General features: G+C 35.4%; 1 protein-coding gene across 1 annotated transcript; it reads right to left on the bottom strand.

The window, feature by feature from the left end:
* Positions 1-12,694: 12,694 nt before the first annotated feature.
* Positions 12,695-14,172, bottom strand: LOC144568696 (peroxidase 45-like). The gene is made up of 4 exons (XM_078319065.1): positions 13,774-14,172; positions 13,444-13,641; positions 13,194-13,353; positions 12,695-13,083 (listed from the first exon to the last, which is right to left on the bottom strand). The coding sequence occupies exons 1-4, from the start codon at positions 14,170-14,172 to the stop codon at positions 12,695-12,697; spliced, it is 1,146 nt and encodes a 381-aa protein (XP_078175191.1).
* Between the last annotated feature and the right edge of the window lie 4,253 nt (positions 14,173-18,425).

Here is an 18,425-nt window from a genome sequence, read left to right as displayed (position 1 = left end):
ATTGGGTCTAATATTAATTAATCCCTTTAGCTCTCTTTTGCTCATGATCCGTTTATAAACACGATCTCTCTCATTTTAAAATCACTCAAGAACTTATTTTGATTCCCCTTTTCTCATTAAAAGAGAACAAAAAGTAAACACTACAGCAGAATTGATTTTCTGCGACCGGTATCAGCGACCGGTGCTAACGCCAGTCGCAGAAAATCAATTTCTCCTCCAAAAAAACGAATTTCATTCAAAGTCAGGCGACCAAATTTATCAGCGACCGGCGTCAAGACCGGTCGCTAATAGTTTTTTTTTTATTAATGCCGCTGAAATTTTGGAAAAAAAATGCGCGGCTAAAAAAAAATAAAACGCGCCATCCCGACGAAACCCTCTCCGCCAAAACCCTCTCCTCCAGTTCGTGCAAGAAAGGGGCTGCCTCCCTTCTTCTTCGTTGTCGCTGCCTACAAGCCCCACCCGGTCTCTCTCGCTGATCTCCATTCCTCTCCTCCCTAGCCTCAACCCCTCTTTCTCACTTCCGTTTAGGAAGGCGACTGCTAAAAAATGACGGCTCCGCCTCTCATGCTCCGATCCCGAGCTTTAGTTCGCAAGGCTTCCGCCTCTCTACGCGATTTCAATTGGTCTTGAGATGCCTCCAGTTGTTCGCCCAGTTCGTCGCACTTCCAGCATTCACAGGTTCGCTTCCCTCCGTCCCTCCCCACCTTCATCCGTTGAAGACCCTACAAACAAATCTCTCCTTTTCTTTTTTGTTCCTTTTAATTTTACCATTTGGAACTTATAACAAGTCCTAATTGTAGATTACCACTAATTTCGACGGGATTGTTATCATCGCTACCTCTTCAAAGTGCAATTGCCTCATGTCGTCTTAAATCAATCCTTTCAGCAGAATCACAGAGCTGGGGTTTGATTCCACAAGGTACGGTCTTGGTGAACATTTTTTAGAAAATTTGGATTAGCTGAATTAAACATCAGACTTTTTTCACAGATGGCAACTATTGGATCCATAATCTTGGTAATGCCCTCAGACTTGTTTAATGGGGGGGGGGGGGGGGGGGGGTTAGATTATGTTGGCAAGGTAATAAAAAGGTGAATTTGCAATTTACAATTAAGGCATGAGCATAGTGAATTTCTACTTTGCTATGGTTGATTTGGTCTGATTGGAGATAATTAACTTTATGGACATTGCTGCTGGTTCATGTATTATGGTGCCATAACTGTTTGTAAATTATGGATTTTAGATGGTAGAAATTTAATAAGGCCAAAATGAACGGATCGCTTAATTGTTACAAATGATTTTAATAATTCATTTTATTGGCATACTTTGGATAGCTCTGTCATTTTATTGGCTGCTGGTATGACTCCTGGTACGCTTCAGCTTTTGTTGCAGCTGGTATGGCTGCTGGTATTACCACTGGTACGTACTGAACCGACTTTGGTGCCCTCTGAAACAGCTTTGGTCTCATGTTATCTTCATTTTTGTACACAACACAATTGGATGCTGATACATCTATAAAACATATGCAAATGTCCTCATTTACCCAAAAAAAACAAATGTCCTCATCTATAAAACATATGCAAATGTCCTCATTTCTCGCAATAAGTCCTTGTTTGGTACCTTTTATTAATTGGTGTTACTATCGTTTGCATTTGTTAGATTCATGGCCGATCATCATGCTCAGAGAGAACTCACTGAAATCTATGTTTCACTACAAATGTAAGAAACATCTTTAGAAAATAAGTAAATTTGTAACTAATGGAGTTTATAACTTTGTAGAAAAATATCAATGTGTGTATATATATGTGATGTTTTTTATTTATGTTATATGATATCATATTGTATGTTAATATTGAATTGTTGTATGATATTTGATATTAAATTCGAATCGAGCTATTATGTATATTATGATTATTTGATATTATATTCGAATCGAGCTATTATTTGATATTATTGTTTGATAGTATTGTGAAAATGTGATATTTAGATAATGTGGTATTATTATTGTGTTATTTAGTAAAATTTGAATTATGTAAATGTGGAATTAATATGTTAATACCTACATTTTGCAACAAAAAAAAAACAAAAAAAAACAAAAAAAAACAACAGCGACCGGGTTTTGGGTATCAGCGACCGTATTTTGGATCGCAGATACCTTTTTCTGACGTCAGCGACAAAAAAAACTGGTCGCAGAAAAAATATCAGCGACCGGATGACGTCATTCAGCGACCAGATGACGTCATTCAGCGACCGGGGTATCTGCGACAATGCTTTCAGCGACCGGGGTATCAGCGACCGGAATCAGCTTTCTGCTACCGGGCTAACTATCAGCGACCGGCGACATAACTTTCTGCGACCGGAATTCCGGTCGCAGAAAATCAATTCTGCTGCATTTAAATGAAAGAAAACATTTCTCTTGCGATTGAAACAATGAGATTCTTTTTGCAGGATTTCATGTGTTCAATTTTTGTTTTGTTTTTTTTTTGTTTCTTTTGGTCTGAACAATTTATGACTCGGATGTTACTAAGAATAAATCTTTATAATATAAAAAAATAAATTCTTTGGTACAGAAACAGATTGTATTAAATTTTTTTGTATCACACAGTTTGGTACTTTATAAAGTTTTAATCTAATTTGCAATCATAAATAAGAACTAAAAATAGAATGATGTATTAAATTTTTATAGAAAACCATTGAAATTTTATATTCCAATTTCTTATGTAATTATGAATTATTTTTCATAGAATCATATGATATATGAAAAGAGCCAAAATTAAGTATAAACCCTTGTATAAAGGGCAAAAGAAATGATAGAAAAATGGCACCACAATGAAAAACAGAGTTGCTTACTCTATTCTCTCTCCATATTTTTGTGTCTAACGTGCATAGATGTGCAGGGGCAGACCAAGAAATTGGGTCATTTGATGTGTAAATATGTAGGAATAGAAGAATAGAGTGGTTTAGAAGAATTGAAGAGAATAATGAACTAGATCTAGAAATGAGCGCCATTTGACGTGCTGTAAATAACATTTTATTTATCAATAAAATATTTGAGTAGGCATTTAAAGCCACTAACATAAAAAAAAAACTCTTATGGTACATATTTTTGAAAAAAAAATTCAAATTAACTAAATTATTAATTTAACAATATATATTTTATTGAAATTATGTACAGTAAAATTTGTGTGTACCACAAAAGTCAGATGTATGTTCTCATACATCATTGTAATTAAGGCCATATTTCACAAAATGAAATATTTTCAATTCTAATTAAACTATTAAAATTGTTTATATGGTTGAGAGAATCAGCTCTCCGTGTATGTCTCAGGTTCAAAACCAAGATGAAGGATGGTTTGACACCCAACCTCTTATAAAAATAATATATATATAGAGCAAAATTAAGGTGTGATGTGCTCACCAAGAGAGATTGGTGAACACACCTCCAAATGGCTATCGGATTGATTCCGAACTACAAATCTAAACCGTTGAAATTCAAGTACTTCGTGAGTGATGCATGTACATAAAATATTTTAAAGTTTCGAATTCATTAAGTACATGGTCAAGCGGTCAAAACAATGATGAAAAATTAATACATAAAACATTTAAAAAAACAATTTATAAAATATTCATTGTTTTGACTGCTTGACCATGTGCTAAATGAATTCGAAACTTTAAAATTTTTGCATGTACATGCATCACTCACGAAGTACTTGGATTTCAACGGTTTAGATTCGTAGTTCGGAGTCAATCCGATAGTCATTTAGAGGTGTGCTCACCAACCCCTCTTGGTGAGCACATCACACCCTAGTTTTGCTCTCTCTCTCTCTCTATATATATATATAGTAATGCTACGCTACTTCATGAATTAAACCGCCTGTTTTAATTCACGTTTCTGACCCTCTGATCTGCTTCAAAAATAGTGCTGATCAGAGATGATAATATGTTAAAATTGCAGAACATGAGGCGTCGAGTTAAAAGGCCTTTAAATTTGAGTTCGCAAAATTCGGAACTGGAGCCTCCAATTGTCACCACAGACCCACCCAGCCCCGACCCAATCTTTCTCTCCGCGAAAACCTAAAGCGCCTAAGAGGTGACTGACAGCGGCTCCTCTTTCTCGACCAGCGACTCCTTCCGACCTCTCCGTGCGACTCCTTCTCGACCAATGACTCCTCCTCGTCCCTGTGCCAACCCTCCAGTGACAGCGGCAACTCTCTCTCTTTCTCTGTCATGCGATCCAACGACAACGGCACCAGAAGAGGGAAGCGATCGCCTATGGTGGTGTTATCACGTCAAGGGCATTAACCATCACCAAAAGTGTGCCCACCTCGTCGAGCAGTACCTCGATGCTGCATATGGGGTCGGCTGGGTCAAGGACTGTCGTCCCATGGAACTCCACAGTACCTCGATGCTTCTAAATCAGTTTATCAGACCTTATTTATCAAATTTGGGTTGTTATTGCATTGATCTGAAGTTTGAACTGATCTGATTTGGTCTGTTGATTGCAGGTCCTAAAAATTGGAATGCTATGGAGACTTTCTTGTCAGAAATTGGAATGCTATGGAGACGGAAAAGACTAAAACTAATTATTTGTGCATTACATTTAGGAGAAGAATGAACAGTTCTTAATAGAAAGAAATGTTATGTTTTTCATTTTAAGCTATGTATATGTATTATGTGAATGTTAGTGGGCAAAATTTGTTCTTTATGTTTATATTTTTTTAACTACTATTGAATGTTGTTGTGCTTTGTCTACTGAGAATGACGAAGATGTCTTGTGATGTAGATGTATTACTGTAAATACATTGTAATTTATTCTAAACATAAAATAATATACTCTTCAAATTTTTAAGGATAAAACTGGTAAACGGATTGTAATTTATAGATCATCAAATCCTATGGAGCAGTTTATAAGAATTCAAAAATATTAAGAAAGAGAGACTAATAAAAAGTTTTAATTGAAACATAATTGACATCTACAGTTACATTCACAAGTACTGTTACATAGTCTCAACTCTCAACACATGCACAAAATAATGTAATATTTGTTACTTATAAATTCACATGCACAAGTACTGTAATAAATTCACATCCTACTACATCTCTCTACATTGCATGTAATTTAAACATCAAAGAAGGCTCGCCAGTGCCGATACCCGCCCCCAATTATATATTCCCGATTTCAAGGCAAGCTCCTTGTACTCCACATCTATTTTCTCTAGAGTTTCTATATGCTCACTCATATAACTGCACATTACAAAAGAAAATATATAAATGAATAAATAAAATAAAGGATCAAATATAGTACATGAAGGTGGTATAACTTGCAAACGCAAAAAACAAGAAGATGACTAATCTTTGGGAAATACAGAATCTACACTCCAAAATGGCATTCATTTAGGGCTGTCAATGGATAGGATTCAGATCAGCTACTAGTATGATTTAAGTACGAATTCAATAAGAATTTACCACATGGATATCCATATCCATTTCAAAATTTGAGGATCCAAATCCGAATCCATACCCATTATCTTAGCGAATTTTGGATCGAGTTATCAAACTATAGTATCCATTGATAGCCCTCCTTTTACTTCTGTCTATGCATGTGTTAATTGAAACTTTCATCAAAACAAAAGGACAAAAAGTAAATAACTAAATTCATTACATGTTGATTCGTTATACAATTTAATTGACAGATCACCTGCTATGACCAGTATTAAAGTCTTTTTCTGCATTACCAAGAAAATCCATCTTATATTTTAATTACCGTTAAATTATAAGATTAAAATGAACCCCATATGGAAACTGCGAATTTGTATAGACGCCCTATTCTTCATGTTCAGTTTGATGTCTCCAAAACATATTTGTTGCTCATCAACACTTCATTGCCACACTTAAGGTAACAATTACAATTTCCTGATACTGGTACCAAAACATGGTATTCCTGAATAATCAGGGGTCTTTCAGACCTGTACCAATTATGCTATAATATTGAAAGATAGGTAAAGAAATTACAGACTGGTACTAACTGGTACCAGTGACTGGAGAAAGCCTTTTACTAAGCCTTCTAAACAAAAAAATCACTGGAATAAAAAAATTCAGTACATAAAAAAAAGAGGGAGAGAGAGAGAGAGAGAGAGAGAGAGAGAGAGAGAGAGAGAGCACCTGGCAAGAGACTTCGCGACTGAGAGAGGGGATGGCGACTGAGAGAGAAAAGCGACTGAGCGAGAGAGGGTAGAGCAACTGAGAGAGAGAAGCGACTGAGCGAGAGAAGCGACTGAGAGAGGCGCTGATCGCGACTAAACACTAGGCGCTGCTCTTTTCTTTTTCGCGTGAGAGAGGAGGAGAAACAGCGGGAGGGAGGTCTGGAGTTTAATTGCAGATCTCCATTTCATATTAATTAGGTAGGATATGCAAAGGGAGTTGAAATGGAGATGTCCAGTTCCGCCCTTTTTAGATCAGATCAGCACTATTTTTGAAGCAGATCAGAGAGTCAGAAACGTGAATTAAAACAGGCGGTTTAATTCATGAAGTAGCGTAGCATTACTCTATATATATATATATATATATTAAGGCTACCATACTTTGCAAAGTAAACAGCCTCTTGTGCTTTGCATTTTGATCCCTTAGATCTCTTTCAAGATTCGTGCAATAACAATCTGATCAGATCTCTGAATTTTCATTGCAAATTAAATGGGGGTGGAACTGGACCCTCTAGTTGAGAGATTTAGACCCCTCTTTCCTCTCGAAATGCTATCCTCTGCAGAGTTTTTTTCGTGCGGAGCTTTTAATCTGGTCCATTCGTTTGGATCGGACGAACTGTAATAAGGGTTCACCAAATTTTGAGTTTTTTTAAAATTCGGGCAAGATCTGATCTGGTTCGTCCAATTCGAAACGAACGGACCAGATTAAAAGCGTCGCACAGCTCCGCACAGAAAAACTCCGCAGAGGATATTTTCTCCTTTCCTCTCCCCGACCCTTCCCTTTCTTTCTCACGCAACCAGCGGTGATCAGCCGACCACCAAAAAAACCCCCACGCCTTCTCTCACCCGACCCAGCGGTGACCAGCGAAACCCCCGCGGCTCTCCCCTCCTTCTGTCACACGACTCCCCTCCTTCCCCCGAGGCCCGCAAGTGTTGTTCCAGCACCACCTAGGATTTCGGCCAGATCTAAGATTTCAAACCCTACTCTTTTGACACCACCGATCGGAAGAGGAAACCTGTTGAGAAATAGAAAAATAGAAATTATAGCCTCAGAATATTCATCATAGGCTGTAAATAGGAACAAATAAGGGCTAGCATCCATGATACAGCTGTGACAGCTATATTTGGTACCTAGCTTATAATTAGGATGTAATTAGGCAAAGAATCCAGTAATTGTAATTTAGGAAACTGCTCCAACGGCTAGTAGAATTAGGCTATAAATAATCATGTACAAAGAGCTTGTAACATCAGAAAATTAGTAATAAAAACTAATTATTCATCATTCTGTTTTTTTCTCAAATTTCCACATGGTATCAGAGCAGGATAAATCTTGACTCAAAAATTCTGCAACAACATAAAAAAGTTGCAGATAACAAAGAACTGCAACCAATTTTCAGAAAAAATTCACATCGCCAGCATCCATTCTGATCAAGTCTTACCAGCAACCAGAAACCAAAAATCCACTCAAAATCTCCAAGTTTTTCTGATTTACCAGCAACCAGAAATTCATCTCAAAGCATACCAATAACCAAGAAATCAACATGTCTCAATTCGACAACACTAACCTTACAACCATAACACTCAATGGCAACAGAAATTACATTCCCTGGTCCAGATCAGTAACGATTGGTCTCGGTGGCAAAGGAAAACTTGGCTTTGTCACTGGAACCAAAGAAAAACCCAAATCAGAAAAAACAATTGCAACTGCCGAAGAGACAGCAAAGATTGAAGAATGGGAGACCACCGATCAAATGATCATGACATGGCTACTCAGCACAATGGAACCTCATATTTCCAACGTACTCATGTACTCCAGCACATCAAAGGAGGTTTGGGACAAAGCCAAAAAAAGGTATGGTCAACAAAATTTTTTTGCTCATATCTTTAGCCTTAAACAAGAGCTTGCCCAAATTAAACAAAGTACCCAAAGCAATAATGAATTGGTGACCGAAATCATGTCAAAGTGGGAAGAACTCAATGTCTATCTCCCACCAACAACGGACAATTGAAACCTAAAAGAGATCCGAAAAAGATTTAATCTTTACGTACCTGGGAGCGCTTGATCCAAGTTATGAATCAATCAGGTCTCAAATCTTAGCATCAACCGAGATGCCAAGTTTTGATGATGTAGTAGCAAGAATTGAGCAAGAGCAATCGAGGCGGGCTCTCATGAACCCTCGGTAGTCCGAAAATCAAGACAACCAGGCATTTAAGGTACAACACCCAAACTCAAACCCTAGTTTTCGGGACACGGCCAAAGGGAAGGGAGCTTCGAGCATCGAGTAGTGCGACCATTGCAAGAAAGCAGGGCACAACCGTGACGGATGCTAGTTCCTCCATCCTCACCTCCGACCGGTCAGAGAGAAGGGCGACAGAGGAGGCAAATGGGGCGGCGGAAAAAAAGGAGAAGAAATTCGGTGGTTTTAGCAAGGGTGCGGACACGGGTGAAAGGACCAGAGATGACTCTGCTCAAGCAAATAGCCTAGGCGACTCCTCTGAATCTTCTGTGGCGCAGACGATGCAACTGAATCACTTGCTAACTCAACTGAACAATCTGTTGCAGCAACAGACCCCAGGTTTTGTATATTCTAACAATATTTTTAATTCACCCAAAATTAGCAGCTGTTTTAAAATTGCAAATATATGCCAAAATACAAATAGATGGATAATTGACTCAGGTGCAACCGACCACATGACATGGAATAAAAATAAATTGACCAATATTACACAAAATAAAGACCCTCAACATGTAATTGTTGCTAATGGAGATAAAGTCCAAATTCATGGTTATGGTACAACAAAGTTTCTTACAAAAGATGTGAAAAATATTTTATATTTGCCAGAGTTTAATTCAAATTTATTGTCAATTAGTAAAATAACTCAAGAATTGAATTGCAATGTTATATTCTCACCAAAGAAATTGACCTTTCAGGATCGAGAATCAGGGAAGAAGATTGGTGAGGGATGTTTGGAAAATGGTCTCTATTACCTTGATGAAAACACAAATAAATGTTATGTGTCATTAAATTTAGTAGATCGTGACAAATTGTTGCATTGGAGATTTGGTCATCCATCTGATCAAATTTTGAATAAACTTTTCTGTTATAAATTAGATTCAAAAAATTGTGATGTTTGTAAGTTTTCAAAACAATCTAGATTACTATTTCCTTTATCTACCAATAAGTCAGAAAAATGTTTTGATTTAATTCATTCTGATGTTTAGGGTCCAGCCCCTGTTGATTCTTATAACCATTTTAAATATTTTGTTACGTTTATTGATGACTTTTCTCGTACTACTTGGGTTTTTCTTTTAAAAGGAAAAAAAATGAAGTTTTTTCAAAATTTCAAGAATTTTATAATTTTATTGAAAATCAATATAATGCAAAACTTAAAATCTTTAGATCAGATAATGGAACAGAATATGTAAACAAAAATTTTATAGAATTTTTTAAACAAAAAGGAATTTTACACCAAACTACTTGTATTAATACTCCTGAGCAAAACGGAGTTTCAGAAAGAAAAAATCGACATTTACTTGAAGTCACTAGATCTCTTCTTTTTCAAACTAACGTTCCAAAATCTTATTGGTCAGATGTTGTATTAACTGCAACTTATCTCATAAACAGATTGCCAAGTGTCATGCTTAAAAACATGAGTCCTTTAGAAATTCTTAAGAATAGGAAAATAGATCTTGATCACATAAGAGTTTTTGGATGTACATGTTTCGTACACATAAAAAGACATGACAAGCTTGATAAAAATGCTGTTAAGACCATATTTTTAGGATACTCATCCCAAAAAAAGGGATATAAATGTTATGATCCAAAAAATCATAAACTTTATATCTCACGAGATGTATCATTTTTTGAAAATGAACCATACTACCAAACAAGTGAACAAGGAAATGCACAAGGTCAACCTGTCATATTGTCCCCAAATAATTGCATGTTTCCTGAAGAAACAAATCAAGAACAGGTTGAGCATATAGATGAATAACAAGTTGGCGAAACAAGTGCAATTCCTTCAGGGGGAGAAGAAGAAAGAAATGAGTCAAGTGAAGAACCAACTCAAGAAGAAGAAATTGTCTTAAGAAGTGAAGAACCAACTCAAGAAGAAAATAACTTGAGAAGAAAATCCACCCGACAAATTCGTCCTCCCGTCAAATTAAGGGATTATGTATCCCAACAGGTGATGTATCCAATTCAAGATTTCATTTCATATAATAGGGTATCTCCTGAATACCGAGCCTACTTGAGTAATATTACCAACCAAATGGAACCAACTAACTTTAGTGAAGCCAACCAAAGCCCAACTTGGCGTAAGGCTATGAAAGAAGAACTTCAAGCCTTAGAAAAAAATGACACATGAGATATTGTTAATTTACCAAAAAACAAAAAACCCGTAGGTTGCAAATGGGTATACAAAATCAAATACAATTGTGATGGTACAATTGAAAGGTACAAAGCTAGGTTAGTGGCCAAGGGATGTACTCAAACTTATGGTATTGACTACCAAGAGACTTTTGCACTTGTAGCAAAGATGAATACTGTTAGAATTTTCTATCAGTAGCCACCAACTTGGGATGGGATTTGTTTCAAATGGATGTGAAAAATGCATTCATTCAAGGGAATTTAGAAGAGGAAGTCTATATGACTCTTCCTCCGGGCCACAAAAATGAGTCTAACCCATCACAGGTGTGTAAATTAAAAAAGGCAATATATGGTCTGAAGCAATCTCCAAGAGCATGGTATGCCAAGCTAAGCTTTTCTCTTTTAAAGATTTTCTTTTTTAAAGTTTCGCTGATTCCTCTATGTTTATCAAGCATTTACAAAACACCACTATCATTATTCTTGTTTATGTAGATGACATTATCATCACTGGAAACAATAATGAGGAAATTAAAAGAGTTAAGCAATATTTAAAAAGAGAATTTGACATTAAGGACCTCGAAAAACTTTCATACTTTCTTGGAATAGAAATAGCCCACTCGAGTAAAGGATTATTTCTATCCCAAAGAAAATATGTTCTTGACCTGTTAAAAGAGACTGGTAAATTAGGAGCCAAACCAGCTAGTACTCCTATGGAGACAAATATTAAATTAGGAATTGAAGATGGTGAGACATTATCTGACATAGGCCAATATCAAAGGATGGTAGGAAAATTAATTTACCTTACAGTAACCAGACCTGATATTGCCTTTGCAGTTAGTGTCATAAGCCAATTTATGCATGCTCCACGTACCAGCCACTTGAGTGCAATTGATAGGATATTGAGGTATCTTAAAGGCACTCCAGGTCAAGGAATATGGATGAAGAAAAATAATTCTAACAATGTGGTTGGTTTTTCTGATGCAGATTGGGCTGGAAGTTGCGACAGAAAATCAACCATAGGATTTTGTACATTTGTAGGTGGCAACTTGGTCATTTGGAAAAGCAAGAAGCAGAATGTTGTGGCTAGATCAAGTGCAGAAGCAGAATATCGAGCCATGGCATCCACAACAAGTGAGCTTATCTGGATCAAGCAATTACTCAGTGACATGAAAATAGAGCATACAAGAACCATGCAAATGTACTGTGATAATCAAGCATATAGAGGTAGATTGTCACTTTGTCAGAGAAAAAGTGCAGTTAGGGGAAATAGAAACTCCATTTGTCAGAAGCAAAGAGCAACTGGCAGATATTTTCACAAAGGCACTCGACAAGACCAACCATCTGAACATACTCGACAAGTTGGGTTCAATAAATTTATTCGAACCCCACTTGAGGGGGAGTGTTGAGAAATAGAAAAATAGAAATGATAGCCTCAGAATATTCATCATAGGCTGTAAATAGGAACAAATAAGGGCTAGCATCCATGATACAGCTGTGACAACTATATTTGGTACCTAGCTTATAATTAGGATGTAATTAGGCAAAGAATCCAATAATTGTAATTTAGGAAACTGCTCCGATGGCTAGTACAATTAGGCTATAAATAATCATGTACAAAGAGCTTGTAACATCAGAAAATTAGTAATAAAAACTAATTATTCATCATTCTGTTTTTTTCTCAAATTTCCACAAAACCTCAACCCGACTATTTCGCAACCCTACTCTCTTGGCGCCACCTCAGATTTTTTTCTTAGATTTTGTTAACTAATTGACATTGTAACGTAGAAAAACATGCTGAGCATGTAGTGAACGCATGAAATATAAATTCATTGTGTTTATTTATTATGCACAAGATAATTGTGAATGTATCAATTCAATTGTGTATCCCTAAAACAATATTAGCAACTTCTAATCAGGGAAAAGACGGAGGAGAACATTTGTTCATTTGAACAATTTTTTAAAATATCTGATTTATTGCATAAACCCTCATATATGTTGCTACATATCCGATTTGAATGAACAAATTGTAAAAAAACAACAGTTTCCAAAGAAAATAAAATAAAAAAGGAAATGAAATGAATTAAGCAAACAACAATACAACAGCGTTGTAGCGTTGTAAGCACAAATTAATTAGGGAAGACACAATTCTTGCGGATCTCACCATTGGCAGCAGTCTTCACCCCGAGCCTTCCAAGCGTCACCATGGAGTCACTAAATGCTGTGAAGAATGCATTTTGATCCGCTGCAAATTTGTCCACTATGCTCTGTGAACTTGGATCAAAGTACAAGGCACTATCTGAGAAGAGGACACCCTTCTTTTGTTGCAGCATCAAGAAGTAGTTATTGTCGAAACTTAACACAGATTGATCGAAGAATACAAAAGAATTGGGGTTCATAAATGAAGGGCACGTGCCTTGAAGTTGGCTAGCAAAACCGGGGTCCAAAAATGGGTCGACAGTCGGATAAAGACGGGGGTTGACAAAGAAGCAGCTAGTAGCACCGAGTGTATGACCGCCTATAAATGAATAACTTAACAAGTTATCAGTTTTGCATCACAGTTCATTTGGTAGTAGCTTGTTCATTATATGGGTTGATTAAAACAAAAAAATAGAACAGATATTCGACCTGAAAGTGCAACCAAATCAGTTACGCTCAACCCTTGGGCAGAGAACCTCGTCATTAGTTGGGGTACATTTTCAGATGCCGAAGGAAGGTCGACATCGCTAGCTCTTGCCCCCAATGCATCGTACCTTCCAAGCTCCACTTTCCATGTCGGGCCACCACTCTGCCACACAAAGCCCAGCTAATTAATCTCATATTTTGATTAAAAAAACATAGCATAGTAAAGTAATTCACTCAAATTAAATAACATTACCAGGAGAACTGCATCTCTAGCAGCAAGGGCTATAATATCTGCACAGGAGACCTTGTTTGTGCATTGTGGATCTGCATCCACCGCATTCTTTGCTTGGATGATTGTGTTGTACCCATCTACTCTTAAAAATTGATTCTCAGGATTGTGCCGCTCATCGTCATTACTTGGATTTGTGATCATAATTGAAGCATCACAGCCCTATAGTTGCAACGCAGAAGAATTTATAGACATCACCAAATGTTATTAAATATTGTGATAAAAAGCAAACATTTATATTATTTAAACTAAAACATGAGAAGCATTTGTAAAGCACATGAAGAATGAACATACTGTAGCAAAACAATCATGAAAGAAGAGGCGTAGAGTGGCTGCTGCAGCTATTGGTGACGAGGCCATCATCCCTCTGACAGCACCTTGAACAAGGCTTTCAAGATTTGAGCATATGTTAGCATAGTAGTCCGTACTCAATTTCCCCGCTGTTTTGTTCTGTGAAGGTGCAGGTGCTGGTGCAGGCGTAGGCACGGCTGTAGGAGCAAGCGCTGGAGCATCTGAAGGAGAACCAGCTGGTGCATCTGTAGGAGCACCAGCTGGCGATTCGGTTGTCGTTGGTGGTGGAGGAGCGTAAGTATTATCCTTTGGCGGTGCATTGGCTCCTCCATTGGAAAAAGGGCACTCTGCCGCTGCTGCTACGAGGAGGGAAACTAAGATCAACAAATTGAGTGCTGTCATGGTTACTTAGTTCCCTCTGCACTCTGATGATTTATTAGATGGTATGGATGTGGTGTGTGTCAAAGCATCGGATTGTGTGTTTATATAGTGCTCACAAGGGGAGGGCTAGGCGTGTGGTTTCTACATACTTGCTCATTGTTTTGAGATAGGTATACATGCATTGGTCAATACTTAATTAGGAGGTGACATCCATGCACGTCTTCATTCCTTGTTCTAATAATTGGTTCAAATAACGGTCTTGCTCTTGTTCAAACAAGTAATTTTTTTATTATTATATTATTTAATCTTCTAGACTGTGCCAAACAGTTGCATTAATTGTTTACAAAATTGCAATTATTATGTATTTGATAATTGGGTCTAATATTAATCCCTTTAGCTCACTTTCTGTCATGATCCGTTTCTTTGGTAGAGATACAGTTTGGTGCTTTATAAAGTTTTAATCTAATTTGCAATCATAAATAAGAACTAAAGATTAAATGAAGTATTAAATTTTGATATAAAAACATTAAAATTTTTATATCCTTAAATTTCTTTTGTAATGATGAATTATTTTTTCATAGAATCATATAATATATGAAAAGCCAAAATTAAGTATAAACTCTTGTATAAAGGGCAAAATAAATGCTAGCAAAATAGCACAGCAATGAAAAACAGAGTTGCTAACTCTATTCTCTCTTCATATTCTTGTGTCTAACGTGCATAGATGTGCAGGGGCAGACCAAGAAATTGGGTCATTTGACGTGTAAATTTGTAGAAATAGAAGAATAGAGTGATTTAGAGGAATTGAAGAGAATAAAAGACTAGATCTAGGAATGAGCGCCATTTGACGTGCTGTAAATAACTTTTTTTATTTTATCAATGAAATTGTTAGTTGGCATTTAAAGCCACTAACTTTAAATAAACTCTTATGGTACATATTTTTGAAAAATATATTCAAATTAATTTAATTATTAATTTATATAATATATTTTTTTTTTGAAATTAAGTGTTGAGAACTTATTTAATTAGACGAAGGTTTGCGAAGTATTTTTATTTGTGTTTTTTATAAATTTAATTTGTATGTGTTGAGAACTATTTTAAGTTGTAGTATTCTAAAGTGTTGAGAACTTATTTAATGTTGCATATTATTAGTATTTTATTATGTTGCAGATTTTTTTTAATTAAATTGTAGATGAGAAGGATAGACAGTAACAATCGAGAAAAGAACGAGGAAAAGAAAAACAATTGTTCCCTCACTGGAAGAAAAAAAAAGGACTGTCCGAGATGTGTGCAGATAGAGGAATATTTTCAGTATGAAATATCTGATGATGATTTGTAGATAACCCCTACGGCTATGGTTTAAAAAAAAAGGTTGATCTTAATACAAATTGTGAATTTTTCCGATTTCTAATCAAGAAATCGGAAATTTTTTTGCCAGTTTGAGTACTTTTGAAAATACACTGCACGTTTGATTATTTAATTTTTTTTTGGATATAAATAAAACAATCGGCAAAGTTCACATAGCAAGAAAAATAAAACATCAAGATCTCCCGCTATAACAAAATCTCCTCCATTTATCTGATGGTCGAGAATCTCCTTAAAACAGTGATTTTGTATCTATTTAAAAAAATTAAAAAAATTCTAAAAAAATATAAAATTTGATCTCCAAGCATATTTTATTATGAAGATCATGTTGAGAGATTCGAATTGACTGTTCTGACTTTGAAAATAGAAATTAATGATGTGGAGTATATTGAAGTGCAAAATTATAGTGTATTTGAACCCTCCTCTTGCTAAAAGTATTCGACAATGAGAAATAAAATCTTTTAGTAAAACTTAAGGAAAATATCCGAGAAGGTGTAAAATATAGTACAAATTGAACACAAATTTCTCATAGGTTTATGTGACAACTATGATCTTTAGGCAAGCACAAATTGAACTTGTGCTCATTTATTTGAACCCGGTCCGTTCTCAATCTATAAGCTATTTTTTTTTTCTCTTTTATTGTTTTAATTAAAATCTTTGTTATTGCATTTAAACCGATCATATTTTTTTTAATTATTTCAGAAAATTGGATATGATAATGCTGCAGCTGTAGCTAAGAAGGCACATAAAGAAGGAACCACTCTTAAGGTAATGTATTAGTTGTATAATAGCAAAGATGAGAAGTTATTTCCAGTTTTCGATGTAGAAATAAGGTTAACTTAAATGAGTGAAGCTATGTTACTATGCATAGCACATAATGGTCCGTACTATGGATCAATTTTTTCATTTTAAATCAAATAATCGATCGGAACCATTCAACATGGTCCCCATATGATAATGTTCTTGTAGATCAAATTTTACGTTTTAAAGAATTTTTTTACTATATGTAGAAAATCACTTGATCTAAAAATTCTCTAGACCATTCAAAAGTAGTGATTTTCTACTTATTTAAAAAAATTAGTAAAAAGTTAGTAAAAACATCCTGAAAAATATAAAATTTAGTCTACAAGTACATTTACATATAGAGATCGTGTTGAACAGTTTAGATCGACTATTTAGACTTTGGAATCGCAAATATTTAGCTTCTTTTTACCATTTCTTGAACTGGAAATGACCCAAGAGTTATTTGTGCTTTTGTTTTGAAATAATTTTTCCGGAAGCTACATTAAATTTGGGAGTATTAACAGAGGAAGAATTTCACCAATATGTTTTGCCAGAGAAAATGATTGGTCGCACTGATTAATAAACATTCTTTCTCCAGGGAAATAACATAATTTTTTGGTGCCTAAATAAAGAGCCATTTTGAGAATTTTTTTGCTCCTGAAAATTCACATGGAGCATTTGTTTTGAGCTTTTTTTTTTCTTTTGATTTGCTGTACTAGGGCAAATATTTTGTTGGGATTAATAAAAACCAAGTATAAATTACTCTCCTTGGTAAATTTTTGACCAATTTTTGACAGTTATGAACTAGAGAAAATTAAATATGGAGCCTCAACTACTTAATTTGTCTCTAATTTTTGTTACTACTTTTTAATTCCCACTTGCTATATCATGAATTATTCTATTTTTTTTTCAACCATAAAACACCAAGAATTTAGCTTAATTAAATTTGGCTTTATGTGATTACTTGATTAATTAAATTTGGCTTAATTGATTATCAATTTCTATACATCCGAATATTATAATTTTTATGAATAAAAAATTTCCATCAATTGATCCCATTTAAGCTTAATGCCTCCGCCTCTGCTTGTGGATATTTCCTTTGAAATCATAATAACAATATTTATAATTAGTTGAAATAGAATTTTTTTTTTTTTTTGAAATCTTTGCAGAGATTATCAAGTTGTGAGCGGGACTCGAATTCTCGATCTTTGAATAACCTCAATTTTAAAACTTTTTTTTCTAATCAACTGTGCTACCGTCCCATCTTAGTTCAAATAGAAATTGATTATTGATTTGAGCCTCAGAATCGCCTCAAATTACTACTTTTTTTTTTTTTTTTTTTTAATTTCTGTGTTGTGAAATTGATTATTGATTTGAGCCTTGATTTGGCTTGTGTACTTGAATCAGTATTGCAAATAACGCATTATCGGACGAATTGGTATTACCAAGCGATTAATCGGGAATAATTGGCCATAATCAGTCGATTAATTGAGAAAATCCGTGATAATTTGATTACCACAAACAACTACTCTAAACGGACATTTTTTACAACACTAGTTTGAATTGCTATCAAAGGTCTTGTGAAGTAAACAAGAGCACAAATAGAACCGAAATTTTTAAATATACCATTATTCAAAAAATAATAAACCAAAACACCATTTTTCTGTGAAAATTATAAAAAATGACATGACCGCATCTCCTAGAAGCGGCCACTGTTTTGGTGGCCGCATCTACAGAAATCGACCACTATTTTGGACCGCCTTTATTGGCTGCAGCCATGGTCGCTTCTAGGGGATGCGGCCACCCCTCAGGCCTATAAATAGTGGTCACTGGTTTCATTTTTGGTCACAATTCCATTTGGTTGATCATACACCGATTGCAGTTTTGATTCGGAGTATGAGGACTAGGAGGGCGAGGCAGCCGTTCACTCCTTCTGACTATTAGGTTGTAGTATTAATTTTTTTTTTACTATAGTAATGTCAGATACTGTGATTTGTTATATCAGGATGCTTATTTTGTCAGATACAGTTTATTTATCGTACTATTCCACTTTTATCTTTTATCATTTTGGCGTCACAGTAAAATTTAAACGTAACGACATGTTAAATTCTTTCGACAAAAATAAA

The sequence above is a fragment of the Carex rostrata genome, chromosome 17 (genome assembly GCF_964058835.1).
Source record: "Carex rostrata chromosome 17, lpCarRost1.2, whole genome shotgun sequence".
Lineage (NCBI taxonomy): Eukaryota > Viridiplantae > Streptophyta > Magnoliopsida > Poales > Cyperaceae > Carex > Carex rostrata.
Note: the sequence above shows the minus strand (reverse complement) of the source record. Positions and strands in the feature narration are given on the sequence as shown.

Bases quoted from the DNA above. Each gene is read 5' to 3' on its own strand.
- LOC144568696 (XM_078319065.1), bottom strand. From the start codon at position 14,172: ATGACAGCACTCAATTTGTTGATCTTAGTTTCCCTCCTCGTAGCAGCA. The intron at 13,642-13,773 runs GTATGTTCATTC...TTGCAACTATAG, and splicing joins TTCATGATTGTTTTGCTACA to GGCTGTGATGCTTCAATTAT. The intron at 13,084-13,193 runs GTCGAATATCTG...ATTCATTTATAG, and splicing joins TGATTTGGTTGCACTTTCAG to GCGGTCATACACTCGGTGCT.